The sequence below is a fragment of the Anguilla anguilla genome, chromosome 4, assembly GCF_013347855.1.
Source record: "Anguilla anguilla isolate fAngAng1 chromosome 4, fAngAng1.pri, whole genome shotgun sequence".
Classification (NCBI taxonomy): domain Eukaryota; kingdom Metazoa; phylum Chordata; class Actinopteri; order Anguilliformes; family Anguillidae; genus Anguilla; species Anguilla anguilla.
The window spans coordinates 7,871,299-7,893,177 of record NC_049204.1 but is presented as its reverse complement, the minus strand read 5'-3'; the positions used below and the strand labels follow the sequence as shown (position 1 = coordinate 7,893,177).

The 21,879-nt window shown below is 49.4% G+C and overlaps 1 protein-coding gene across 1 annotated transcript in view; it reads left to right on the top strand.

The window, feature by feature from the left end:
* sema6bb (sema domain, transmembrane domain (TM), and cytoplasmic domain, (semaphorin) 6Bb) overlaps positions 1-21,879 on the top strand; it is a 78,007-nt gene that overhangs the window by 41,292 nt on the left and 14,836 nt on the right. Inside the window, 9 exon segments of the mRNA XM_035415969.1 lie at positions 633-752; positions 1,829-1,917; positions 2,730-2,947; positions 8,939-9,070; positions 9,801-9,950; positions 11,184-11,363; positions 15,597-15,737; positions 16,643-16,720; positions 18,654-18,712. Of these exon segments, the coding sequence (XP_035271860.1) occupies positions 633-752; positions 1,829-1,917; positions 2,730-2,947; positions 8,939-9,070; positions 9,801-9,950; positions 11,184-11,363; positions 15,597-15,737; positions 16,643-16,720; positions 18,654-18,712 (1,167 nt within the window).

Genomic DNA, 21,879 nt, shown 5'->3' with positions numbered 1-21,879 from the left:
TAAATGATGTATTCAAACAAAGTATATTTTCATATTTGCACTATTATGAACGAACGTTGTATGATTGCCAGTATAGGGTTGTGTGTATTAGGTAACCAATAATTGCTTGTTTTTTCCCCCTGTATTGTTATAGTGATTCTCTCTGGTCTGTAGGTGAACGATCAGCTGAGTGGGCTGATGTGGTCATTATGCAGTCTCATACTCATGTTCTTGTTATTGTATTTCTGTCATTCTGGCTTTCATTGACGTTGAAGAGCAGGTTCTTTTGGAATGTATTTTCGGTGTTCTAGAACTTCCGTTGCTTTCGGTTACCAGCAGTGATTGTGACATCAGCATCAGAACATTCCGTTAAAAACATTCTATAATCACATATTTGCGATCTCACACCTTAAGCGCAGTGTATTGAGCTGGGGGAAAGCGCTGAAAAAATAAAACGCTTTGTCGCTATCGCTGAGCTTTCTGGAAACGTGACGGTTAAAGGTCGCAGTTAAAGGTGACGCACAGACGTGGCGCGACCGTGCTTTATTTAGCCGATTCCCGAAACGCGGCTGCTGTCGCCAGGGTGACCCAGACTCCCACCGATCCCCCAATGAACCGAAGTCTCTCCGTGCCTTTTTTTCCCCCTTCCCCAGAGGGAAACCTGTTCACAGCGACGGTGACGGACTTCCTGGCCATCGACGCGGTGATCTATCGAAGCCTCGGGGACTACCCGGCCCTCCGCACCATCAAACACGACTCCAAGTGGTTCAGAGGTGACCCCCCCGCCCCCCCCCCCCCCCCCCCCCCTCCCCCGAATTAACCGCCGCCTCCCATATGATAATGCGCCGCAAACCTTTTTCGTTCTACGCTCGGCGGTTGCGGTTACTGTCTGCGTTATCGTGGATTTTTTTTATTTATTTATAGCTTGAGGGGTCAGTTTTATTATCGGGATCGATATCTCTCCCACGTCCTCCGCTCGCGGCTCATAGCCTCGTCGCTAAGCGCCGTTCTGGAGCCTCTGTGCTTTATCTGTCCCTCTCGGGTTGTGTCGGTCTCGCTGACGGGCGTCTGTCAGGAACGGCGCCAAGTCTGTGTCCTTGCACTCTCCGTTCCGTCCTTCTCCGTGCCCGTGCCTCTGTCAGTGTCCTGTCTCTGAACCCTGTTCTGTGGTGTCGGTTGCTCTCGTGTCTGTCTGTCACCGTCCGTCTATTTTATTCGTCTCTGTTCGCATCTCTGTTTGTTTCTCCGGACTTGATTATGCTGTTTGTGTCAGTCTGTGCCTGTGTCTGTGTCTATGTACTGTCTGTATCCCTGTTTGTATGTCTTTCTACAAAAGGTGCTAGCACCTGTGTCTGTGTCTGTACCTCTATGCCTCAGTGTGGGTCTGTAATAACACGGTGCCTATGTCTATGCCTCTGTTTGTCTAGGTATTGTAACACTGTGTCTGTGACAAGTCTAATTCTGTCAGTGTTGTAGAATGGGTTGAGAATTGGCCTTGTAACTATGGTAACTAGGGTATGGGTTCAAGTCCCAGGTGCGAGGCCATGATGTTGTAAGGTGCTCAACCAGAACCGCTTCCATGAATTTAAAAAAGTCTTAAAAAATATAGACGAATCGACCCAATCATACTGAATAACACTATCCGTTTCAACCCTTAATTTGGCACACCCGATTCTACTAATTAGCAGCTCAACGAGATCTCTCGCTGTTGAGTCTCTAGGCGTGCTTTGTAAGAGCGAAGACCCACAGGAAGGTAGATCTCCAGCAGCAGGATTGAGCAGCCATGGATAAAGCATATGTGAAATTCTGAATTGCCTGTGGCAGTAACAGACTCCTCTGGATCTTTCAGAGCCTTACTTTGTCAGTGCCGTGGAATGGGGTCCACACATATACTTCTTCTTCAGAGAGATGGCCATGGAGTTCAACTACCTGGAGAAGGTAAAGAATAAAAAAAATGTATTTAAAAAAAAAAACACAGAAATCCAACTCTTACAAAAACCAAATTAATAACAAGGTGCCATTATTGAAATGTCAGTATTGCTAATTAGCATATTAGCTCTAATTACTTTTTGTGTGTGTGTGTGTGTGTGTGTGTGTGTGTGTTTCTGCAGCTTGCAAGTGCTATAATTTACTAATCACGGAACATAAAAATGGCTTGCGGTTAAATTAGACGCGCAGACACTTAATAAAATTTCTGGCAACGTCTCAGGTTTCAGAATCAACCAATTTATATGACGGCGAAGCAAAGGACTGATCTGGAAAATTATAAATGAGAATTTGGAAAAGAAATCATGTTTATGCTTGTACTGATAGAACTGCAAGTAGACAGATACAGTTGTGCCAATGCAGTTGCTCAAAGAAATTATTTTATAGAAATTTTACAACTATTTTATATGTTTCGTGAGTTACTTGCAGTAGTTTATTTTACTGTGATAAATATTTACTATGAAACCCTGCTTATGATTAAAACATGTTTCAGAATTTTCGTATGTTTGCTACGATCAGAAATGCTTGTGCATTTTAAGTAGACCATCACCGCAGAGAAAGACAGCATACTCATTTGTTGACAACTCACTCATCTTCTTTCTGTGTGTGTCTCGTGTGGTGTGTGTGTGTGTCTGTGTGGTGCGTGCGTGTGTGTATGTGTGTTCATGTGGTGTGTGTGTGTGCGTGTGTGCATATGTACGTGTATGTGTGGATACATGCTTACATGTGTGCTTGCGCGTGTGTGTATGCGTGCGCTCGCGCAGGTGATGGTGTCGCGGGTGGCGCGCGTGTGTAAGCGGGACCTGGGCGGGTCGCAGCGGGTGCTGGAGAAGCAGTGGACCTCCTTCCTGAAGGCGCGGCTCAACTGCTCCGTCCCGGGCGACTCCCACTTCTACTTCAACCAGCTGCACTCCACCAGCCCCGTGCTGCGCCTGCACGGCCGCGACATCATCCTGGGGGTGTTCTCCACCCCCGCCAACAGGTAGGCCCCCCGCTGCGGCACGCTGCTGCTGTCCCACTGTCCTGGGGGGGGGGGGGGGGGGGGGCGCGGTCTCTGTCCAGGGAGGCTAAGGGATCAGGGGGTGAATGAAGAAGAGAGCGGCAGATCGAGACGATGCCACGCTGTTGAGAGCTGAGCTGTTTTCTCTTTTTCAAGGAGGACCTGGAAGAAAATGGGTTTTTTTCCGGAGCTGGGTGAGAGAACAGAGGGATGAGAGAAAAGCGATTTTGGGGGGGATTGAAAGGCCGTGTGCTTTGCAGTGTACGGGGACGGGGTTTGGACGGAGAAGGACGGAGGGACAGGCGATAAGCGGAAAAGGGAACATCGAGAAAGGGAGGGAAGATCTGACAGAAAGGGAGGAGGAAGGGGGGGGGGGGAGGAGGAGGAGGAGGAGGAGGAGAGAACAGACAAGAGCTCTTCTCAGCAGAAGACCTGTATGGGGGTGGGTGCTGGGTGCTGGGGGGGCGGGTCGGGCTGGGGGGGGGGAGGGGGGGGGGGGGGTTGGCGGCCGTGGAGACGGAGCGCGTGCACGGACTGCAGACAGGATTGCTGATGAGGCAGTGGCAGGTCTGCCATGCAGATGAGGCATGTGGATTTATGGCAGGAGAGGCCAGTGCCCTGCAAATGCCATCTCTAATAACATCCTCTGCTCATAATGGGTGCTTTCCAGGGAGAGAGAGAGAGAGAGAGAGAGAGAGGGGAGAGGGGAGAGACAGAGGACAGGGAGCGAGAGAGATAGAGATAGAGAGAGAGGGGAGAGAGAGGAAGATAGAGAGAGGCGGGGGAGGGGGAGAGAGAGACAGAGGGTGGGGAGAGAGACAGAGGACAGGGGGAGAGAGAAAGAGAGGGTATATGTATGTGTGTGTACATGCACCACACACACACACACACGCGCATACGCACACACATAGGCACGTGCATTGGTAAATATGCACATATATCTTCCCCTTCCCCTCAGATTTATGTTATGTAATGGCTTGGCAACACTGTATAATGAGATGTCAGTGAAGCACCTTGAAACTGAAATTAAATTGAAAGAGAGAGAGAGAGAGAGGGGGAAAGAGTAAAAGAGAGAGGGAGTGAGAGAGAGAGAGCGAGAGAGAGAGGGGGAAGAGAGTAAAAGAGAGAGTGAGAGAGAGAGAGCGGGGAGAGAGTAAAAGAGAGAGGGAGTGAGAGAGAGAGAGAGGGAAGAGAGAAAGAGAGAGAGGATAAATTAAACGGAGTAAGAGAGATGGACTCTCCAAAGGGCAGAGGAAGCCCATAATGGGCAGAAATCTTTTGGGCTCCTGTGGGAGTTAATTAACACAAACGCCATTAACGCCATCCAGTCGGCTGCGTCTGATTGGTCAATGCCGGAGGGGTGGTGGGGGTGAAGTGGGGAGGGGAGGGGGGCGGTTACTGTCCCTTCGAAAAACATGGGTTCTGGGAGTCTCCGCGGAGACAACCCAGAATGCTCCTCTCTGGATATTGTGTCGTCCAATCAGAGCGCCAGCTGGGCTGTGCCCCTGCAGTGCGGTAAACAGCATAGGGGCCTTCGCACAACACGCTGCTTTGAGCACTTCCTGTTCGGGGCCGGGGGTGGGGGTTTGGGGGTTTGGGGGGGGGGGGTCTGGCCGTGTGACTGCATCCTGCGTGCACGGTGCCCGTACGTAAAACAGCCGGGGTCCCTGGGCTCTCCCATCTGCTGCCCAAATCTGTGGGAGCTGGATCCATTTCTGTCTGATTTACCCCCCACCCCCACCGCCCACCCCCGTCTCTCTTTCATCTCGTCTTCCCGCTCAGATTTACGGCGGTTCCACTTCCTGTGCGTACACGGCCACCGAGCATGTTTACGACTCTCGTAAAAAAAAAAAAAAAAAAATTTTTAATGTAAAAAAAATTTTAACGAAAAAAAGAACCCGCTGCTCACGGCAACAGCTGTGCCTCTGCCTCTGTTCTTCTGCTCATGGCCGGGCTGTACAAAACACGTTTTTGTTTTTTTTAGTCCTGCTTTTCTTTCTTCTTCTTTCTTTCTTTCTTCTTCTTGTTTGACAACAATTCCTGTTCCTGGCCTCGACGCTTGCGTGGCGGAGATGGCGGCTTTGATTTCGTCTCGGCAGTTCCCGTCTCGACTCTCGTTCGCGGGGCTGATAAGGTGCAACGAGCGAGCGCGGACGCTCGCGATCGGCTCGAGCGCGTCGGTGGTCGCGGGTACGAGAGCGGTCACGCTGACCTGGGCGTGGAAGCGGGTAGGCGGGCGGGCAGAGGAGGATGAGGAGGAGGAGGAGGAGGAGGAGAAGGCATCAGGTGGTCCTGAGGCAGGTGCTGGAGGAGGTGCGTAAGACCAGGGGTCTTCATTCCAATCGCCTTCTCGCATCCCTTCCTCCCGTCCTTTCCAGACTCCTCAGCTCTAGCCAATAGAGGACGTGAGGAAGAGATGCAAGGTTGGGACGTGAGGACAGAGGAATCAAGGAAACGTGTATTAGGAAAATAGAATATAGAATGTCCTTACATTTATATAGCACTTTTCCGAATGCTCGAAGTGCTTTACAGTGAAGGGGAACTCACCTCACCCACCACCAATGTGTAGCACCCACCTGGGTGATGCACGGCAGCCATTTTGCGTCAGAAAGCTCACCACACATTAGCGAAGGTGGAGAGGGAAATGGAACGTCCTCGCTCAGCCAAGCATCAGCCTGAAGCCGCGTCAGTTACAGACGTGACAAACGGGGAGAGGTGGACCCACAGGTGGATCGTTTACATGTCACGGGTTCCAAAAGAAGTACTTCCACAAATGATGCCCTTGTGTTTCCTCCCAGGAGCATCCTCTGGGAGCCTCCTCGGTCCTCGTTCCTGCAAGGAGCTTTTAACAGGTTGAAATATCCTTAAAGATGGCGGACCCCGGTCGATTTTTCCACACACGGGTCACGCAAGGATTCGAGGAGACGAAGACGGATAAAAAAAAGCGATTGGAGCAAGAAAGCCTACATCCTCCACTGCTGGGCCACACCTCCAGGGCCTACGAGGATAACAAGGGGGGGGATGGGGTGCAGCTGGCCCCCGATGAAGGGAGATCGAGAGTGAAAAATGGTAGAGAGAGTGAAAGATTCTGTAGCAAGCTAGCTATGGTCCCCCAGGGAGGGAAATAAGCTGAAGAAGCCTCCCCCCCCCCCTTCCCTGTTCATCAGCCGTCAGTACACCCCCCCCCCCCCCCTTCCCTGTTCATCAGCCGTCAGTACACCCCCCCCCCCCCCCCCCCCCCCCCCACCGCAGAGGGGGTCTGTGGCTCCGGAGGCTGAAGGGAGCGGAAGAGTCCTGACGGCTGGAGTGGAGCAGCAGGCCGCTGGCACCCCGCCCTCTACCCCCCGCCCTCTGCCTCCTCCCTCTGCCAACCGGCCCCCGCCCTCCTCCTTCTGCCCACTGCCCCCCGCCCTCCTCCCCCCGCCCTCCTCCCTCTGCCCACTGCCCCCCCTTCATCCTTCCTCTGCCCCCTGACCTCCGCCCTCCTCCCTCTGCCCACTGCCCCCCGCCCGACCTCCCTCTGCCCACTGCCCCCCCCCCTCCTCCTGCCCCCCGCCCTCCTCCCTCTGCCCCCTGACCTCCGCCCCCTCTCTTCTCCCACTGCCCTGTGCCCCTTGCCCTCCGCCCAGTGGCGGGATGCCAGACCGCGCCCTTTAAGCCCTGCCAGCCCTGAGCCGCTACAGGCCTCCTTATAACCCAACGTCCTCAACCCAGCGTCCTCAACCCAGCGTCCCCTACGGCCCAGGGTTCGACGGCAGTGTGCCAGCTTAGAGCTGGAGGGAGGGGGCAAGGAGGAGGGGGGTGGGGGAAAGGGGCAGCAGGGGTGGCTGGGAAGGGGGGGAGCCCCCGCCCATACCCATAGGCGTGGCCTTGCAGGAGCAGCTGGGGTCAGCTAGCGGCTAAGCCCTGAGCTCCGCGGCGGTCAGATAAGGACCCTTTCACACACACGCGCGCGCCCCGTCATCGGGCCTCAATCGCGCCTCTGTCCCCGTTCGCCCCGGCGGCGGCGCGGCGGCGGCCCCCCGGCGGGTCGCGAGCGGCTGAATCGCGGGCATTCACATTCGTCACGCGAAAGGGAGGTCGGGCCGACGCGCCGTTTCCATGGCGATTCCGCTCAGGGCCGCGTGCGCCGGGTTGCCCGGCGCGTCCTCGCGGTGTGGCGGGTCAGGAACTCAGATGCTCGGGTGAAACGGGGTGGGGGTGGGGGTGGGGGTTGGGGGGGGGGCGGACATAGCTGTGGGATTCTCTCTCACTGTGCTCTATCCCCAGTGTATAATGGATACACAGCGACAGCACCATCTCTGTGTCTGTATCTGTGCAACCAACAAAATGATCTGCATCAATGTTTGGAAAATATGCAGGGAGGGGTGAGAGGTGTGGATAGATACCTACAGTTAAGTACTCAAATTACTATTTTAAGGCAGTTTTGAGTCAGAAGAATCTAAGTGCTCTGTGGTCTATGGGTTTCATATTTTTCACAATCGAATGATTAATTTAAAAACAGGTGTGAAAGGACGGCTGGAATTGCATGCACAAGATAATAAACAGGGGGCCAAATGCCTACGAGCAAAAAGTGCTTAATTTTGAATTATTTTTTTAAAGTTAACAAGGTAGCTCAACTGTAGAACAACATGGACAGCCAAAGTCAGTTGGAATGCGAGGTAGTGTGTTGTCTGTTCAGTGCACAGAGGTGGCTCAGAGCCACTTCTGTGGGAACTTGGCCAGGACACCAAGGTTAACAGGCCTACTCCTTATAAAATTGCCTCGGGGTCTTTCGTTACCGATGTGTGTTAGGCCTGGGTTTAAAATCCTGTCCAAAGGGCCTCACCTCCTACAGCACAGTGTCCCCATCACCGTGCTGTAAGCACTGGCTTCAAATCAACTTGGTCCGGGGGGGGGGGAGAGTGCCCCCTACTGGTCGCCATCGACACTTCATTGCACACGTATTTAAAATTACCAAATGCAGTTCTCCCATCCCAAGTGCTGAACAAGTACGTGCCTGCTTAACTTCCGCAGTTTGACAGGAGAAGGGCAGAGGGTGATTGGTGACTGCGGGCTGCTTCTTAGCTGCAGTGGAGTCTTGGTTTTTGGCGGTAATGACATCCCTAGTCGCAGGTAGAATGAGTGCAGCGTGGCTTGGCCTGGCTGGTTGACGGACAGGTCAGAACTTCATATAAACGGAGGCTCTTGCCACTGTGCTGTCGGTCGGCCCCCCTCCCCGGAGGAGAATAACGATCACCTGGCTCCTGGCTTACCTTGTGCGGGTGGGCGGGGGGCCTCGATAGCCCGCCAACACCTCTTCCCGAAAAACATCTCGGCCCTCGCCCCCCCCCCCCCCCCCCCCCCCCCCCCGGGGGATTGTGTAACAGCTTGCGCCAGCGGCGTCCGGTGCCCCTGACAGTGCGCTGGCTCCCGGCTCCCAAACGACGTGCAACAGAGTCCCGCTCAGAATGTGTCCCTTCGCCTGGAGGGGGGTGGGGGGGGAGGCAGTCAGGAGACTCCAAGTCTTCCTTTGACATTCTTTTTCTTTTTCTTTTTTTTTTTTTGTTGGAAAAAACCGTTGCAAAGAAAACCGAAAATCTGTAGTTGTGCAGAGAGAGAGAGAGAGAGATAAAGAGGGAGAGGGTTCTGTCGTACGCTGCAGAAGGAGAGAGAGAGAGAGAGATAAAGAGAGAGAGATACAGAGAGAGAGGGTTCTGCCGTACGGAGAGAAGTGAAGTTGTCAAGCGGAGGAGGTAGGGTAGTACGTTACTCTTTCTCGAGCCCCAGGAGGGGTCCCGGGAAAGCAGTTCTGTACTCCGCCCGAGCGTTTTAGTCGATAAATACCTGCCGCCTTTTTTCGCGGTTAACGCCCGCAAACCGTTTGTTTACGAGCCCCGAGTCGAAGGCCAGGCACGAGCTCCGGCGTTGATGCATCCAGTTTAATCTTTGCATTTAAATGATTCCCTGTTCCCACCCCCCCCCCCGCCACAGCATCCCCGGGTCGGCCGTGTGCGCCTTCGACATGGAGCAGCTGGCCGGAGTCTTCGAGGGGAGGTTCAAAGAGCAGAAGTCCCCCGAATCCATCTGGACCCCCGTCCCGGACGAGGTCATCCCCAAACCCAGGTAAAAAAGGGAACCCAGCGGTTTTTAATCTGACCCTTATTTATGAATTAAGGTGGGAGGACATTCTATTTTTATTATTATTTTTTATTTTTTTTGCATGTGGTCTTTTTCTTATTTTGTTTATTTTTCTACTCATCCTTTTTAAAGACTTTAGACTGCAAACCTTCTGTAGGTCTGTATTCAATCAGCATTTGAAACAATCCATGAATTTGACTTATATATAAGAAAAAGTTGTGTTTGTGAAAGAGAAAAAAATAATGATTGCTTGTAATTGTTAGTTGAAGATAAGGACGAATACTGATTGAATGCCAGCCTTAAGTCTTAACTGAGCTTGCCATCAGCAAGGCCCTTTTCGTTTTTTTTTTATATCACCTTTATTTAACCTGGTGGGTCAGCTGGAATTGGCAACCGGGGAAATCAATGTGGATCGGGAACACAGGGGGATTGGGGGCCCAGTGAGACGTAGGGGGATAATCAGGGGATTATTTCGGGCCATTATTTGTAGGTATTTGGGCCGGGACACTGAGGTTAACACCACTACAATGAGCGCTGTGGGATTTTTAATGGCCGGGTCAGGACCTCGGTGTGTCATCTCATCCAGTGGGGCGGGCACAGATGAATCGATGTGACATGGAAACAGTGCTAACGTGGTCTTAACCTCAACGAGTTCCCCCTGTCCTGCCCCAAACCCCTCCCCCTACCCCCACCCACCACCCCCCCCCCCCTTCAGGCCAGGCGGCTGTGCCTCCCAGGGCTCCGGGTTCAACTCCTCAAACGCCTTCCCGGACGAGATGCTGAATTTCGTGAAGACGCACCCCCTGATGGACGAGGCCGTACCTTCCTTAGGGCAGAGGCCCTGGATTGTGAGAACAATGGTCAGGTAGGGGTTCATCGCCCTGGTGTGTGTGGGATCAGTCCAATTTTTCCGCTGGGCAGTTACAGGCCAACTTCAGCAAAAAAAAAAAATTTAACAAAATCAATTGAGTTATTTTCTGTCCATCTGTTCACAAAACCATACATGGCAAGAAAAACAACTACCAGACACAATTTGTAGGTAACTTGGATCTCAGTCGGGGAAAGACGTGTGTTTTTCATTTATGAGAAGCATTTGGGAAAACGAGCTGGAGAAGACAAAGGAAAATTTGTGGATCCGTGCCCTTGGCCTTTAGTTGCACTTCATAAGATGGGAAGTGAGCCATTGTTTTATGTTTTCCCTGTGACTCATTTTCCCAGAATGCTATGCAGGGTTCATCACTACTGCAGGGAAGAGAGAAAGAAATGTGTTTTTGGGGGTTGTAGTTGATTGTGGATTGTGGAGAGAGACACATACAGTCAAATTTGGCCAGTAGTAGTACTGCTGGGTTTCATTCTTCCCTGCTAGTGAGGACTGATTTAACCCTGGGACACCAGGTCAGTTTAATCTCGGACCAATCTGTGGCATTAATTGAGGAATTAACTAGCAGATAGAAAAGAATACCAGCAGTACCACTGGCGTCAGGGGCCGTGTTTAAAAGTATCCTTGCCTTGCATTTCCTTCTGAAAGGGGAGCAACAGAGAACAGTTGCATTTTAGCTTGTTTTAGCTTCAGCGTTATTATCCACAAAAAGAGCACATCCACATACCGTTACATTTGCGCTACGGTAAGAATGAAGCGTAGTGCTTTAAAGGATTGAGCGTGGTTAGAGTTCACGTTGGAGACCTGGGCGCATTGTGTTTCATCGTGTGTTTGCTCTGAGCCGTCACTGAAATGAGAGACAGGGGGGGCATGGTGGGAGTGGGAAGTAGTAAGCGAAGATTTTTGTGACGCTCCCTTCCTGGGAATCCCTCAGCTACCGTTGTGTTGGAGGCAGCAGCTGTCTCTGGCCATTCCTGTAATGGAAAGCACCTGAACTGCTGTTGGGTGTGGAGCAAAACGCTAACAGAACTGGGAGGGAAGCGCCCTTTCCCACTTAATCCTGTTCCCGTCTGTCTGAGGAGTGAGGAGTGCGTGTGTGTCTGTGTGTGTCTGTGTGTGTGTGTGTGTGTGTGCCTTTGTGTCTGAGGTCTACAGGCTCAGTCTCTCTCTCTCTCTTTCTCCCCCTCTCTCTTTCTCTCTCTCCCCCTCCCTGTGCAGGTACCAGCTGAATAAGATGGTGGTGGACACGGAGGCGGGGCCCTACAGGAATCGCACTGTTCTGTTCCTGGGCTCCAGCCGGGGGACCGTCCTCAAATTCCTCATCGTCCCCAACAGGGACAACACCGTGTCCAACGGCAACGTCTTCCTGGAGGAGCTGGAAGGTTACAACCCTGACAAGTGAGTCTCGCTCCTAATGGGGGAGGACGTGTCAAAGGCGATCTGTAACGCATGGGCCCTGGTGTGTGTGTGTGTGTGCGCGTGTGTGTGTGACTTTTAAGTGCTGCTAACAGATGGGGGCCATTAATTGGTCATTATCTTTCTTCAATGACAATTAATGAACTCCCAGCTCATAAGCAAGAATTTGCTAACCATGGCTTACCATATGGGCAGCTCTGTCCAGTCTATTCGGTGTTGCCAAAAGAGTGGAATCCTAAACCATGTTCTCATTTCTAAGAAGTGGAACAATTTAAAAAGTGAAGTTGTGGAGTAAAAAACTTCCTGAGGTGAACAGGTTTGTGTAAAAGTTAAGCAGGTTTATGTTAAAAACGGACGATGAACGATTGCATTCGCTCCTCCTTAATCAGACGCCGTGTCAACGTATGAACAGATAGACTGAAATGAAAGGCTACTGAAAAACGAGTGTGGAGGTCCATCGTCATTTATCTTCTGTACCACTAGTGGGGGTGGGGGGGGGGGTCCCAAAAAATGGCAGGTAGCCAATCAGCGGGGATGTACTGTAGCAAATCAGAGAGAAGGGAACGGAGAAACCAGATCACACTCCGAGAGCTCACCTTTGTTTAGCCTCTGGGCTCTTTTGGGCCTTACTGTACCGTAGCCGGGTTAGCAAGGTGTGTGATGACGCAGGGTTACCTGGATCTTAGGGAGATCAGCAGATTTCGACAGGAACAGGCTCCCTGCTGTGGTGAAGCGGAGAATCACCTTGAGGGAAGAGGGTCACTAAAAACCTTCGTCACATGTCTGGGGTTTATTGATGCGACTGGGCACGCCCACAGGGGATTTATATGGAGCTCTCTCTCTCTCTCTCTCTCTCTCTCTCTCTCTCTCTCCCTCCTTCCTTTACTCTCTTGCTTATCCACTCTTTATCTATCTCTGTGTCTCCTCTGGCTCTCTCTCTCTCTCTCTCTCTGTCTCCCTCCTTCCTTTGCTCTCTCACTTATCCACTCTTTATCTATCTCTGTGTCTCCTCTGGCTCTCTCTCTCTCTCTCTCTCTATCCCTCCCTCCTTCCTTTACTCTCTCACTTATCCACTCTTTATCTATCTCTGTGTCTCCTCTGGCTCTCTCTCTCTCTCTCTCCCCCTCACTTTCAGTTTTTCAAGTTGCTTTGCTTTATTGCCATCACAAATATTTCCATTGAGACAAACAGCATCGTACATTTCTAAATTTTTTATTAGAATTTGAAAACAAAATGACAAAAAAATGTCCCTACAAATATCCCTGTATGCTTGTACATGCAAGATACAATTAAATGGAAATTAATATATGAATGCATACCAAAAATAAGTATGTAATAATAATAATTATTATTATTATAATTATAATAATGACCACCATCATCATCATACTTGTGTATGATGAAATACACACACACACACACACACACACACACACATATATATATATTTCTTCTCCCTTGCTTCACAAAAGACGAAAGCATTGGAAGAACTCCTGAAGCCATGCCATTAACCTTCCCTACTATACCATAAAAAATATGTAGACTTGGCTCTCCTCGTTTTTTGAATGTATGGGTACTGGTCGGGACCTTCAGGCTGGGAGGGGGCGACGGCGGTGATGTTATCCGGAACAGTCTCTGATTTAAATCCTCGTCTCCCCGAGAATGATCCCCCCCCAGGGAGCGCGGTCTCCCATTTATTCACCCTGGAGCGGCCAAGAGCTGTCACATGATCGATCTCGCTAATATCACACGGGGGAAGTGTGATGTGTACGCACATCTGCGCGCGCGTGTGTGTGTGTGTGTGTGAGAGAGTGTGTATGTGTCTGTGTGTGAGAGTGTGTGTGAGTGTGTGTGTGTGTAGTGTGTGCGCGCGTGCTGTGTGTGCACTCACTCACTGTGTGTGTGTGTGTGTGCGTGTGTGCATGTGAGTGTGTGTGCATGTGTGTGCTTGTGTGTGCATGTGCGCACTGTGTGTGTGTGTGTGCAAGGCAGGTTGGGTGTCTTTCCATTTTTTCTTATGTTCTTTTTTGCTTTGTTCTTAAGACAACCAGAAAAAAATTTATGCTGGTTTTTAAAAAAAAAGGTTTTTATTCAAGCTCTTATGTTAGATCCTAATGAAACATAGATTGTTAGATACTCTGAGATATTGCTGAAAATTAGAGGTTTAAGGAACATCATAACCTTTGAGAATACAGAGACCGGGATGCGGTCCATGATTTATATCAAATCTGTTTTTTTGGCTGATAATTATAGGTACCAGACGCAAGATGGATTTTCCTGTCAGCAAAAATGATGTCTCTGTCATCACGCAAATTTGTGCATGTGAATTATACTCCCGAAAAAAATTCTATTCTCCCAAAATGAGTGGGTGACCTCCAGTGGAGGACTCTGCACAATATCATGCCAACTAAAACATGGTGGCTTTCTTTAGTCAGGGCCTTTCTGTGTGGAGTTTGCATGTTCTTCTCCTGTTTACGTGGGTTTCCTTTGGGTAAACTGGTTTCCTCCCACAGTCCAAAGACACTGTCCAGGGTGTATTCCTGCCTTTCGCCCAATGCATGCTGGGATAGGCTCCAGCCACCTCCCATGAACCTCACCAGGAATGAGCGAATAAGGATAACAGGATGGATAGATGGATGGATGGATGGATGGAGCATAGGCAGTAGGCGCTGCTTATGTCTGGTAGAGGAGACTTATTTGTTTTTGTGCGATAGGCCGCAGGCAGTGTTTGATATTCTAGACTAGGACTGGATATGAAGGGTTTTTTTGTTTTGGGGGGGGCTGTGGGGTGGAGGGGAGGGAAGGACTTCTCAAAAATCACTTTTCGTTTTGGAGCACGGAAATGTATGCTGATTAATTCGGCTTTGGACGAGCCAGGACAAGCTAAACGCGGAGTTCTGAAGGCACATCTGGGATCGGGCAGCGCGGCGCTCAGCGTTAGCGTGTGCCTGATGGGAACAGCGATTCGGTCTTGCGTTAAGTCAGAGCTGGCAGCATCAAAATATAAAAATTGAATCATAACCTTGTTCGGTTCCAGGGAAAACAGGCAATAAATTTGGCTCTTTGAAAGCAGACGCTGGCCTGTCAGAGGATTGGATGTTGGGAGCGTTGAACAGAAAATGACGCTTCCTGTTTCCGTGTTCATTTCGGTGATTCATTTGACTTTTCTCTTTGCTTATCTCCGCAAGCAGCATATCATATATTTTTAAGGTTTAGGTTAAGGTTAACGCAAAGTGTCAAAATATCCGTCTTCCTCCAATACTGTGACTGTTTACTTGAAATGCCAATCAGTAACTAAAATAGCTAGAAATGTACATAATGATGGCAGTAAAATACAAGATGAAAGGTACGGTAAGATAGAAGCAAATACATGAACACATAGACTAGATGTATTATATTTCCTAAATAGTAGAGATCTGTTGTTTCTTTTTTTATCTCTCTTTCTCTCTCTCTCTCTCTCACTTTCCGTAACTGTAGTGTATTCCTCAGAATGGGTCTCACTCTCTTCTCTTCTTTAAAGAATGTATTGCAATTAGCAATTCAGTGTTCAGAAATTGTGTTATTGAAGGCTTTTCATATTTTTGTGCACTTGAGCACCCATTAGCTGAACCGAGATCCCTGCGGCTCACTTATGAATGATAAAAGCCAATAAACGTTATTTCGGAGTATTACGCCAATGTTATTTCAAGGCCCCCCCCCCCCCCCCACACACTTCTTAAAATTCTGGAGTTTCTTCAGAACCGGAAGGTATGCAGTGCTGTACGTGATGAAATTACAACATTTCGTGGAATTTTGAGGCTTTCCAGAGAGGAAATCAATATTATCTATTGAATTACAGACAGTAGCTAGGTCATGAACGAAGGTCGGTACTGTATAAACTGTACCTGGGATGGGAATAGGCTTGAGGTGTCAGTCAGGGACCGTGTGTAAATATCTCTTAAGTCTGTGCTTGTCTTTATGCGCGGGGAGGGCTAAGGGACCGTGTGTGAATGTCTCTGAGTCTGTGTTTGTCTTTAGGTGTGGGGAAGATTAAGGGACCGTGTGTAAATGTCTTTAGGTGCGGGGAAGACTAAGGGACCATGTGTAAATGTCTTTAGGTGCGGGGAAGACTAAGGGACCGTGTGTAAATGTCTCCGCACGTGTTTCTGTCTTTAGGTACGGGGAGGACTAAGGGACCGTGTGTAAATATCTCCACGGCGTGTTTTTTGTCCTTAGGTGCGGGCAGAGCACTCCCCAGGCTCGGCAGCTGCTGTCCCTGGTTTTGGACCGGCCCAGCCACACCCTGCTGCTGGCGTTCCCGTCCTGCGTGGTGCGCGTGCCCGTCGCTCGCTGCCAGCTCTTCTCCGGCTGCATGAAGTGAGTCTCCGCGGCGCTACCCCTCACTACCCCAGGCCAATCGCAGCGCTTCCTGCCTCGCTGGCCAATCACGACTCCGTATGCCAGTTTATTTTATTCAAGCACTGTGACTATGCCAGGACAGTGTCAACATATCTTCCAACAGTATAAGTGATGGCTGTGTGTATTTTCCAAAGACAATTCTGCTGTGTTTACGCAAACACAATACACAGTGCATTGTATTCCTATGGTGTTTTTTTATCGGTAGTGCCAGAAAAACGTTATGTTTGGCCCACAATGCACCATTCTGGCTCCCTTAAAGAAGAACACTAATTACATTTGGCTCAAATGGCACCACTAGACTCCCTGCATTTCCATAAACTCTTCAGTGTCCAAAAACCTACGCTTCTTCCCTAAACTTCACCCCTGCACTGCTCCTTGTTGCTCGTTCTACTCCCCATTTCCCACCCCCCCCAAATACATTTCCCATTGACCCTGCAGCCCCCCAACACCCATCCACCCCCCCTCCCGCCCCCAATGCTTCAGATTGGCGAGTCACAGTCCACAGTAGTGAGCATCATGCCTGTATCAGACTCGGAACGGAGTGCAGCACAGTGGGTAAGGAACTGGGCTTGTAACCGAAAGGTCGCAGGTTCGATTCCCGGGTAGGACACTGCCGTTGTACCCTTGAGCAAGGTACTTAACCGAAATTGCTTCAGTATATATCCAGCTGTATGAATGGATAGAATGTAAAATGCTATGTAAAAGTTGTGTAAGTCGCTCTGGATAAGAGCGTCTGCTAAATGCCTGTAATGTAATGTAATGTAATGTAGACTCACTGGTGAATCTGCGTGCTTGGTAATGTGTGTCGGAGATCAGGCAGGTCATACGCGCGTCTAACGCGTGTCACGTCCGTGCGCTTTCAGGAACTGCATCGCTTCCCGGGACCCGTACTGCGGGTGGACTCGAGGGAGCACCTGCTCGTTCCTCCGGCCCGGGACAAGGTGAGACGCGCCTGGGACAGGTGGGGATCCGCCAGTGGGGGTTCCCTGATTCGTTATTCTAGCATTGGGGGGTTGGGTTGTTTCTGCTGCAGTGCTTTTAATATTAACATAGGAACATCACGAGCCATCATTGTGTGTGTGTGTCTGTGTGTGTGTGTGTGTGTGTGTATGTATATGCGTGCTTCTGTGTGTGCGTGCGTGCATGTGTGTGTACGTGAGTGCATGCGTGCATGTGTGTGTACGTGAGTGCGCGCGTGTGTGTGCACGCGTGCATGTGCGTGTGCGTGTGTGTGTGTGTGAGTGTGCGTGTTCTTCCCTGCTCCTGCTGAACGTTTCCAGTCTTCTGGCAGTTCCTCTCGGAGTTTCGACATGCGCTAATAAAACCGAACCACGGCGAGCGCATTAAATTATGCCCGCGGGCGCGGTGTCGGTTACAGCGTGGGCCTGAGAACGACGCCTTTCCTACAAGACCACCTGACATCCTCTCGGTTACACAGTTTGGAGCGCTGATGTTGATCCACATTTGATTTAGCAAGCGTTGCTCAACCCTCCGGATCAATTCGGCATCGAGCGGCTTTTTGGATAAATTGCATTTACGAAACCGGGAAGAAAAAAAACGTCCGCTAACTCGAAATAATATGCCGTAAAAAAAAACCTATCGTACGTAATAGACGACACTGGAAAATAAATGACCGGTCTCCAGCCTGGCAGATTTTATTAAGTTTACCCTCTTCTTTTTTTTCCCCCCCTTCCCTCCTCTCAGAGAGTCTCAATACTTTTCCTGTTTGTTTTTGTGATGCTGCCATTGCAGCAGAGCCTCAAGCCATCGTCTAACCCCCCCCCCCCCCCGGGGACTACTGACAGAGCCCTTAAGCTCTTAAACATTCTTTTTGTCTGTGTTTACACCGGGAATAAAAACCACTTCATCCCAGTAAACTGCGTCTTGTAAACAAAAAACTTTTCTCGTAACAAGGTACAAGCCGACGTGCACCCCTGTGCTGCCAGTATCCTGGGGCACTGCCAGCGTCTGGATTATGTCTCAGAGAAGGGAACTGTTTTAGCCAAATACAAAACCCCGTTCCTTATTGTCGCTGGCTTCGCTTCAAGGCTAAGTGCCGTGCGTTTGTTCAGTTAGTACAGGGTTTTAACGAGAATAAGGTTAATGACGAAGAAGATTATCGGGGCTGGTTTTCACGCTCGGAGGTAGAAATAACTCAAATTAAGCACCTCGTTTCTATTTTTGTAGGTTCAGTCGCACGCTCTTTAGAGTAAAGTCTTTGACTTTACTCTACTCCACCGATAACTCGAAAGTGATTGGCTCGAGCGAGTAAATGTGTTGCACGTGCCGTTGGCTTCCGGAACGTTACCACGCGACAGTTGACTTGCATTGCATTGCATTACATTACATTACATTACATTACATTACATTACATTGCATTGCATTACATTACATTGCATTACATTGCATTGCATTACATTGCATTGCATTGCATTGCATTACATTGCATTACATTTCATTACATTACATTGCATTGCATTACATTGCATTACATTGCATTGCATTACATTACATTTATTTGGCAGACGCTTTTATCCAAAGCGACGTACAAAAAGTGCACTTCGTGGTCATTGGAACAACTACGGAACACAGGTTCGATAAGATACAATACTTATTTTGTACAGCTATTTCTAGCCAAGAACACAGTTCAGTCGCGGTGGGCGGTGTCCTTGGCAGTACGGACGCTGCCCGTCGCCCCGCAGAGAGAGGGGGGCTGTCTCTTGCTCCCGCGTGCTGGATGGGTTGTCACGGTGACTGTCACGGTTGCTAGACGAGGTTGTTTTTTCTTTGTAACGGTCCGTTGATGAGCGCGTTGCTGTGTTTGCTATTTTTCTTCCTCTGACCGCTTCCTCTCTCCGGTTGCTCCGCCCGCAGGTTGCCGTTCGAGCAGGACGTGGAGCACGGGAACACCTCTCACCTGGGGGACTGCGACGGTAAGCGCCCGCTCTCCCGCACGATTCCCGCCAATTTCATTTCTGTCCACTGTAGGGGACATGGGTCTCTAGTCTTAATCCCAAGAACCATAATTTAAAAAAAAAATGGATTCTGAAAGGCCATAAAGACCCTTTTTGGGTCTTTATGGAACCTTCTATGGTTTCCAGATTGAACCGTTTTTCCCTGCCAAAGTTCCCTTGAGCTAGAACGGGTTCCTCTATGGAGACACAGGGGAACCTATTAGAACCCATTCTCCCAAGAGCGACATTCTACTGTAGTGAAGCCCACGTTCGATAAAAAATGAAATGAATGACATTTTTGGAAAATATTTATACTACAAACATGTCACCCAAGACATACACTTAATCTTTTTTTTTCCTTGCTGGGTTCCAGGAGACTATGGCAAATCGATGAAGTTATTAAACATGAGTATAATCACTATCATCTGCGGTCTTTGTGCATTGATACGCATACATGCTACTTTCAGGCAGTTCCATTTCAGCCACATGCACATGCGCCGGCTATATATCCCCTGGTATTCAATATGCCCTTTGCCACACCGTGAATGCAGTATTGATTTTGTATTAGGAGGGGCGGGGGTGGAGGTTGGAGGGGCAGGGGGTGGGGGCTGGGTGAGGGGCGGGACGGGACGTGCTCTTCACAGATGATCGTGGGGGGGGGGATTACATCCACGCTCCTGCGAGCCGTTCTTTGGTTCAGCACTTCAGAAGAAGAAAGAAGAGAGGGGGAAAAAAATGAATTAAAAAAAAAAGAATCGCAGAGAATTAGGTCAGCCGTTTGTTGGTTGCTGTGGCCCACGCAGGCCATTGGCTCCGCGAGCTGCGAGTTCAAACCCCGGTGTCATTAATTCACATTCGCATCCCCCCCCCGGGGCCAAAGCGGGAGCTGTACCCGCAGCGCGACAACAAAAATACACTTAGGCAAAACCGAAAAAAAAGCACCGCTCCGGGGGGCTCGGAACGACGACAAACGACAAAAATACACACGCTGCCGCCACGCACGGAAGAGCGATCTGTAGTGTACCGAATTATGTACCGAATTATGTACCGAATTATGTACCGAATTATGTAGTGCGTTCGAATGCATTCTCCAGAGAACCTAGCAGAAAAAAAAGTTTGTGTGTTTTAATTTTTTTTTTTTTTACATAATGTAAGTGTCTCGAAAGACAAAAAAATTAAATAAAACTGGTTGCAGTGAAAATGTTTTCTAAAATATTATTTCTCTTATTTTTATTGAATGCCCCGTGTTGCTGTAGATTTGAGATTAAGACCAGAGACCTATGTCCCCTCCAGGGGACAAAAAGGAATTGACGTGTCATGACAACATATTGTCATTTTTGCTAAATGATATATTCTGTTGCTGATGTTCTGATTTATCATAATGGGTAAAACAGCAAAATTGGTGTATTTAGCCATGTATTTTTATATATTATTTAGTATCTGGACGCCCCTTGGTCTGGGGCTGTTTTTCGTGGTTTGGGCTAGGCCCCTTAGCTCCAGGGAAGGCTAATCTTAATGCAGCATACAGTCACATTCTAGACTATTATGTGCTTCCTAAACAGGAAGGCCCTTTCCTGTTTCAGCATGACAATGCCCCCGGGCACACAGCGAGGTCCATATAGAAGTGGTTTTTGTCGAGAACAGTGTGTACAAACTTGACTGGCCTGCGCAGAGCCCTGTCCTCAACCCCAGTCCAACACCTTTGGGATCAATTGGAAAGCCGACTGCGAGCCAGGCCTAATTGCCCAATCAGTGCACGACCTCACATATGCTCGTCCGGCTGAATGGAAGCAAATCCCTGCAGCCACGCTCCCAACATCTGGTATAAAGCCCTCACAGAAGAGCAGAGGTTATTATAAGCAGCAGAGGATGGACCAGCTCCATATTAATACCCGTAAATTTGTACGAGACGTTGGATGTCAGGTGTCCGCATACTTTTGGCCATGCGGTGTGTATATTTGTGTTGCGCGAGCGTATTGCTGTTTCATTGTAACGGCTCAGATACGTACACAGTAGCTCAGAATGTCGGCATCCCCTTGTGGAAGTTTTCCGCGAGCGTTTCACCGATCGCCTCATTTTTTAACGGTCTAATTTTACAGTTTTTTTTTTATTTGCGGGACATAAACGGGATGATTGCCGAGCGATTGTAGATCTCTATTAATTTTTATTGGCCGCTTATTTCAAATTCGTTCGCGAAAAGCGTCCTTTGTGTTTTGGTTAGCAGTCCGACCGCTATGCGATAATTGTTTTTCGATTTAAAATAATTCCAGCGAAGTGATCACCCTGAGCCTCCCCTCGCGTCGGAAGGCAATTTGGATGTAGATACACTTTCAGCGGACAAAAAAAAAAACCAGTGGCTGTATTGAGGGCAGAGTCTTCGGCTAATAACCACAATTTTTTTTTTTTTTACAAAGCTAATTTGCACGAAGATAAAAATGTAGTGTTCAAATCCGGCTAAATGAGCAGGGTTTTTTTTTTTTTTTTTTTTTTTTTTATCAGTGTGGTCACTTATCACAAAATGAGCACCGTCTTAAAAATCCCAGGGCTGGCTCTGCAAACCACAGGCCGTTTTCCATCTACCCATAGCGGCCTGTGGTTTGCTATCCTTCAGATCCGGGCTGTATTAGGCTCTGTATCCGGGCTGTATTAGGCATATTGTGCAGGGGGGGGCCTGTGCTGGCTTTGTTTAAGAAGGAGGAGCTTCGTCTCGTCTCCACGTCTCTACGTACGCCGGCGTCTTGTCGCCCGAGGCGAGGCCTGTGGAGATGGGCTCTGGAGCAGTAACGTGCGGAATCCATGAAATATATTTTTATTATTCAGCTTCACACTCGCAACTTATTTTTTTAATGAAAAAATCCCCCCCCTCCTCTGGTTCCTCTACCCTGCAGCATCACCCCCTGCCACCCCACCCCCCCCAAAACAAAAAAAAATCCTCCACCTCCTCAGCACCTCCTCCTCTTCACAGCCACATCCAGCTGCACCTCCCAGCACCTCCCTCAGACCCTCCCCCATATCTTTTATATATTTGACAATTCCAGACGACCCTTGACAGCTGACAATGAAGTAGGTCCTCTGTCTCTCTCTTTCTCTCTCTCTGACTCTCTCTCCCTCTCTCTCTTTATATCCCTCTCCCTCCCTCCCTCTCT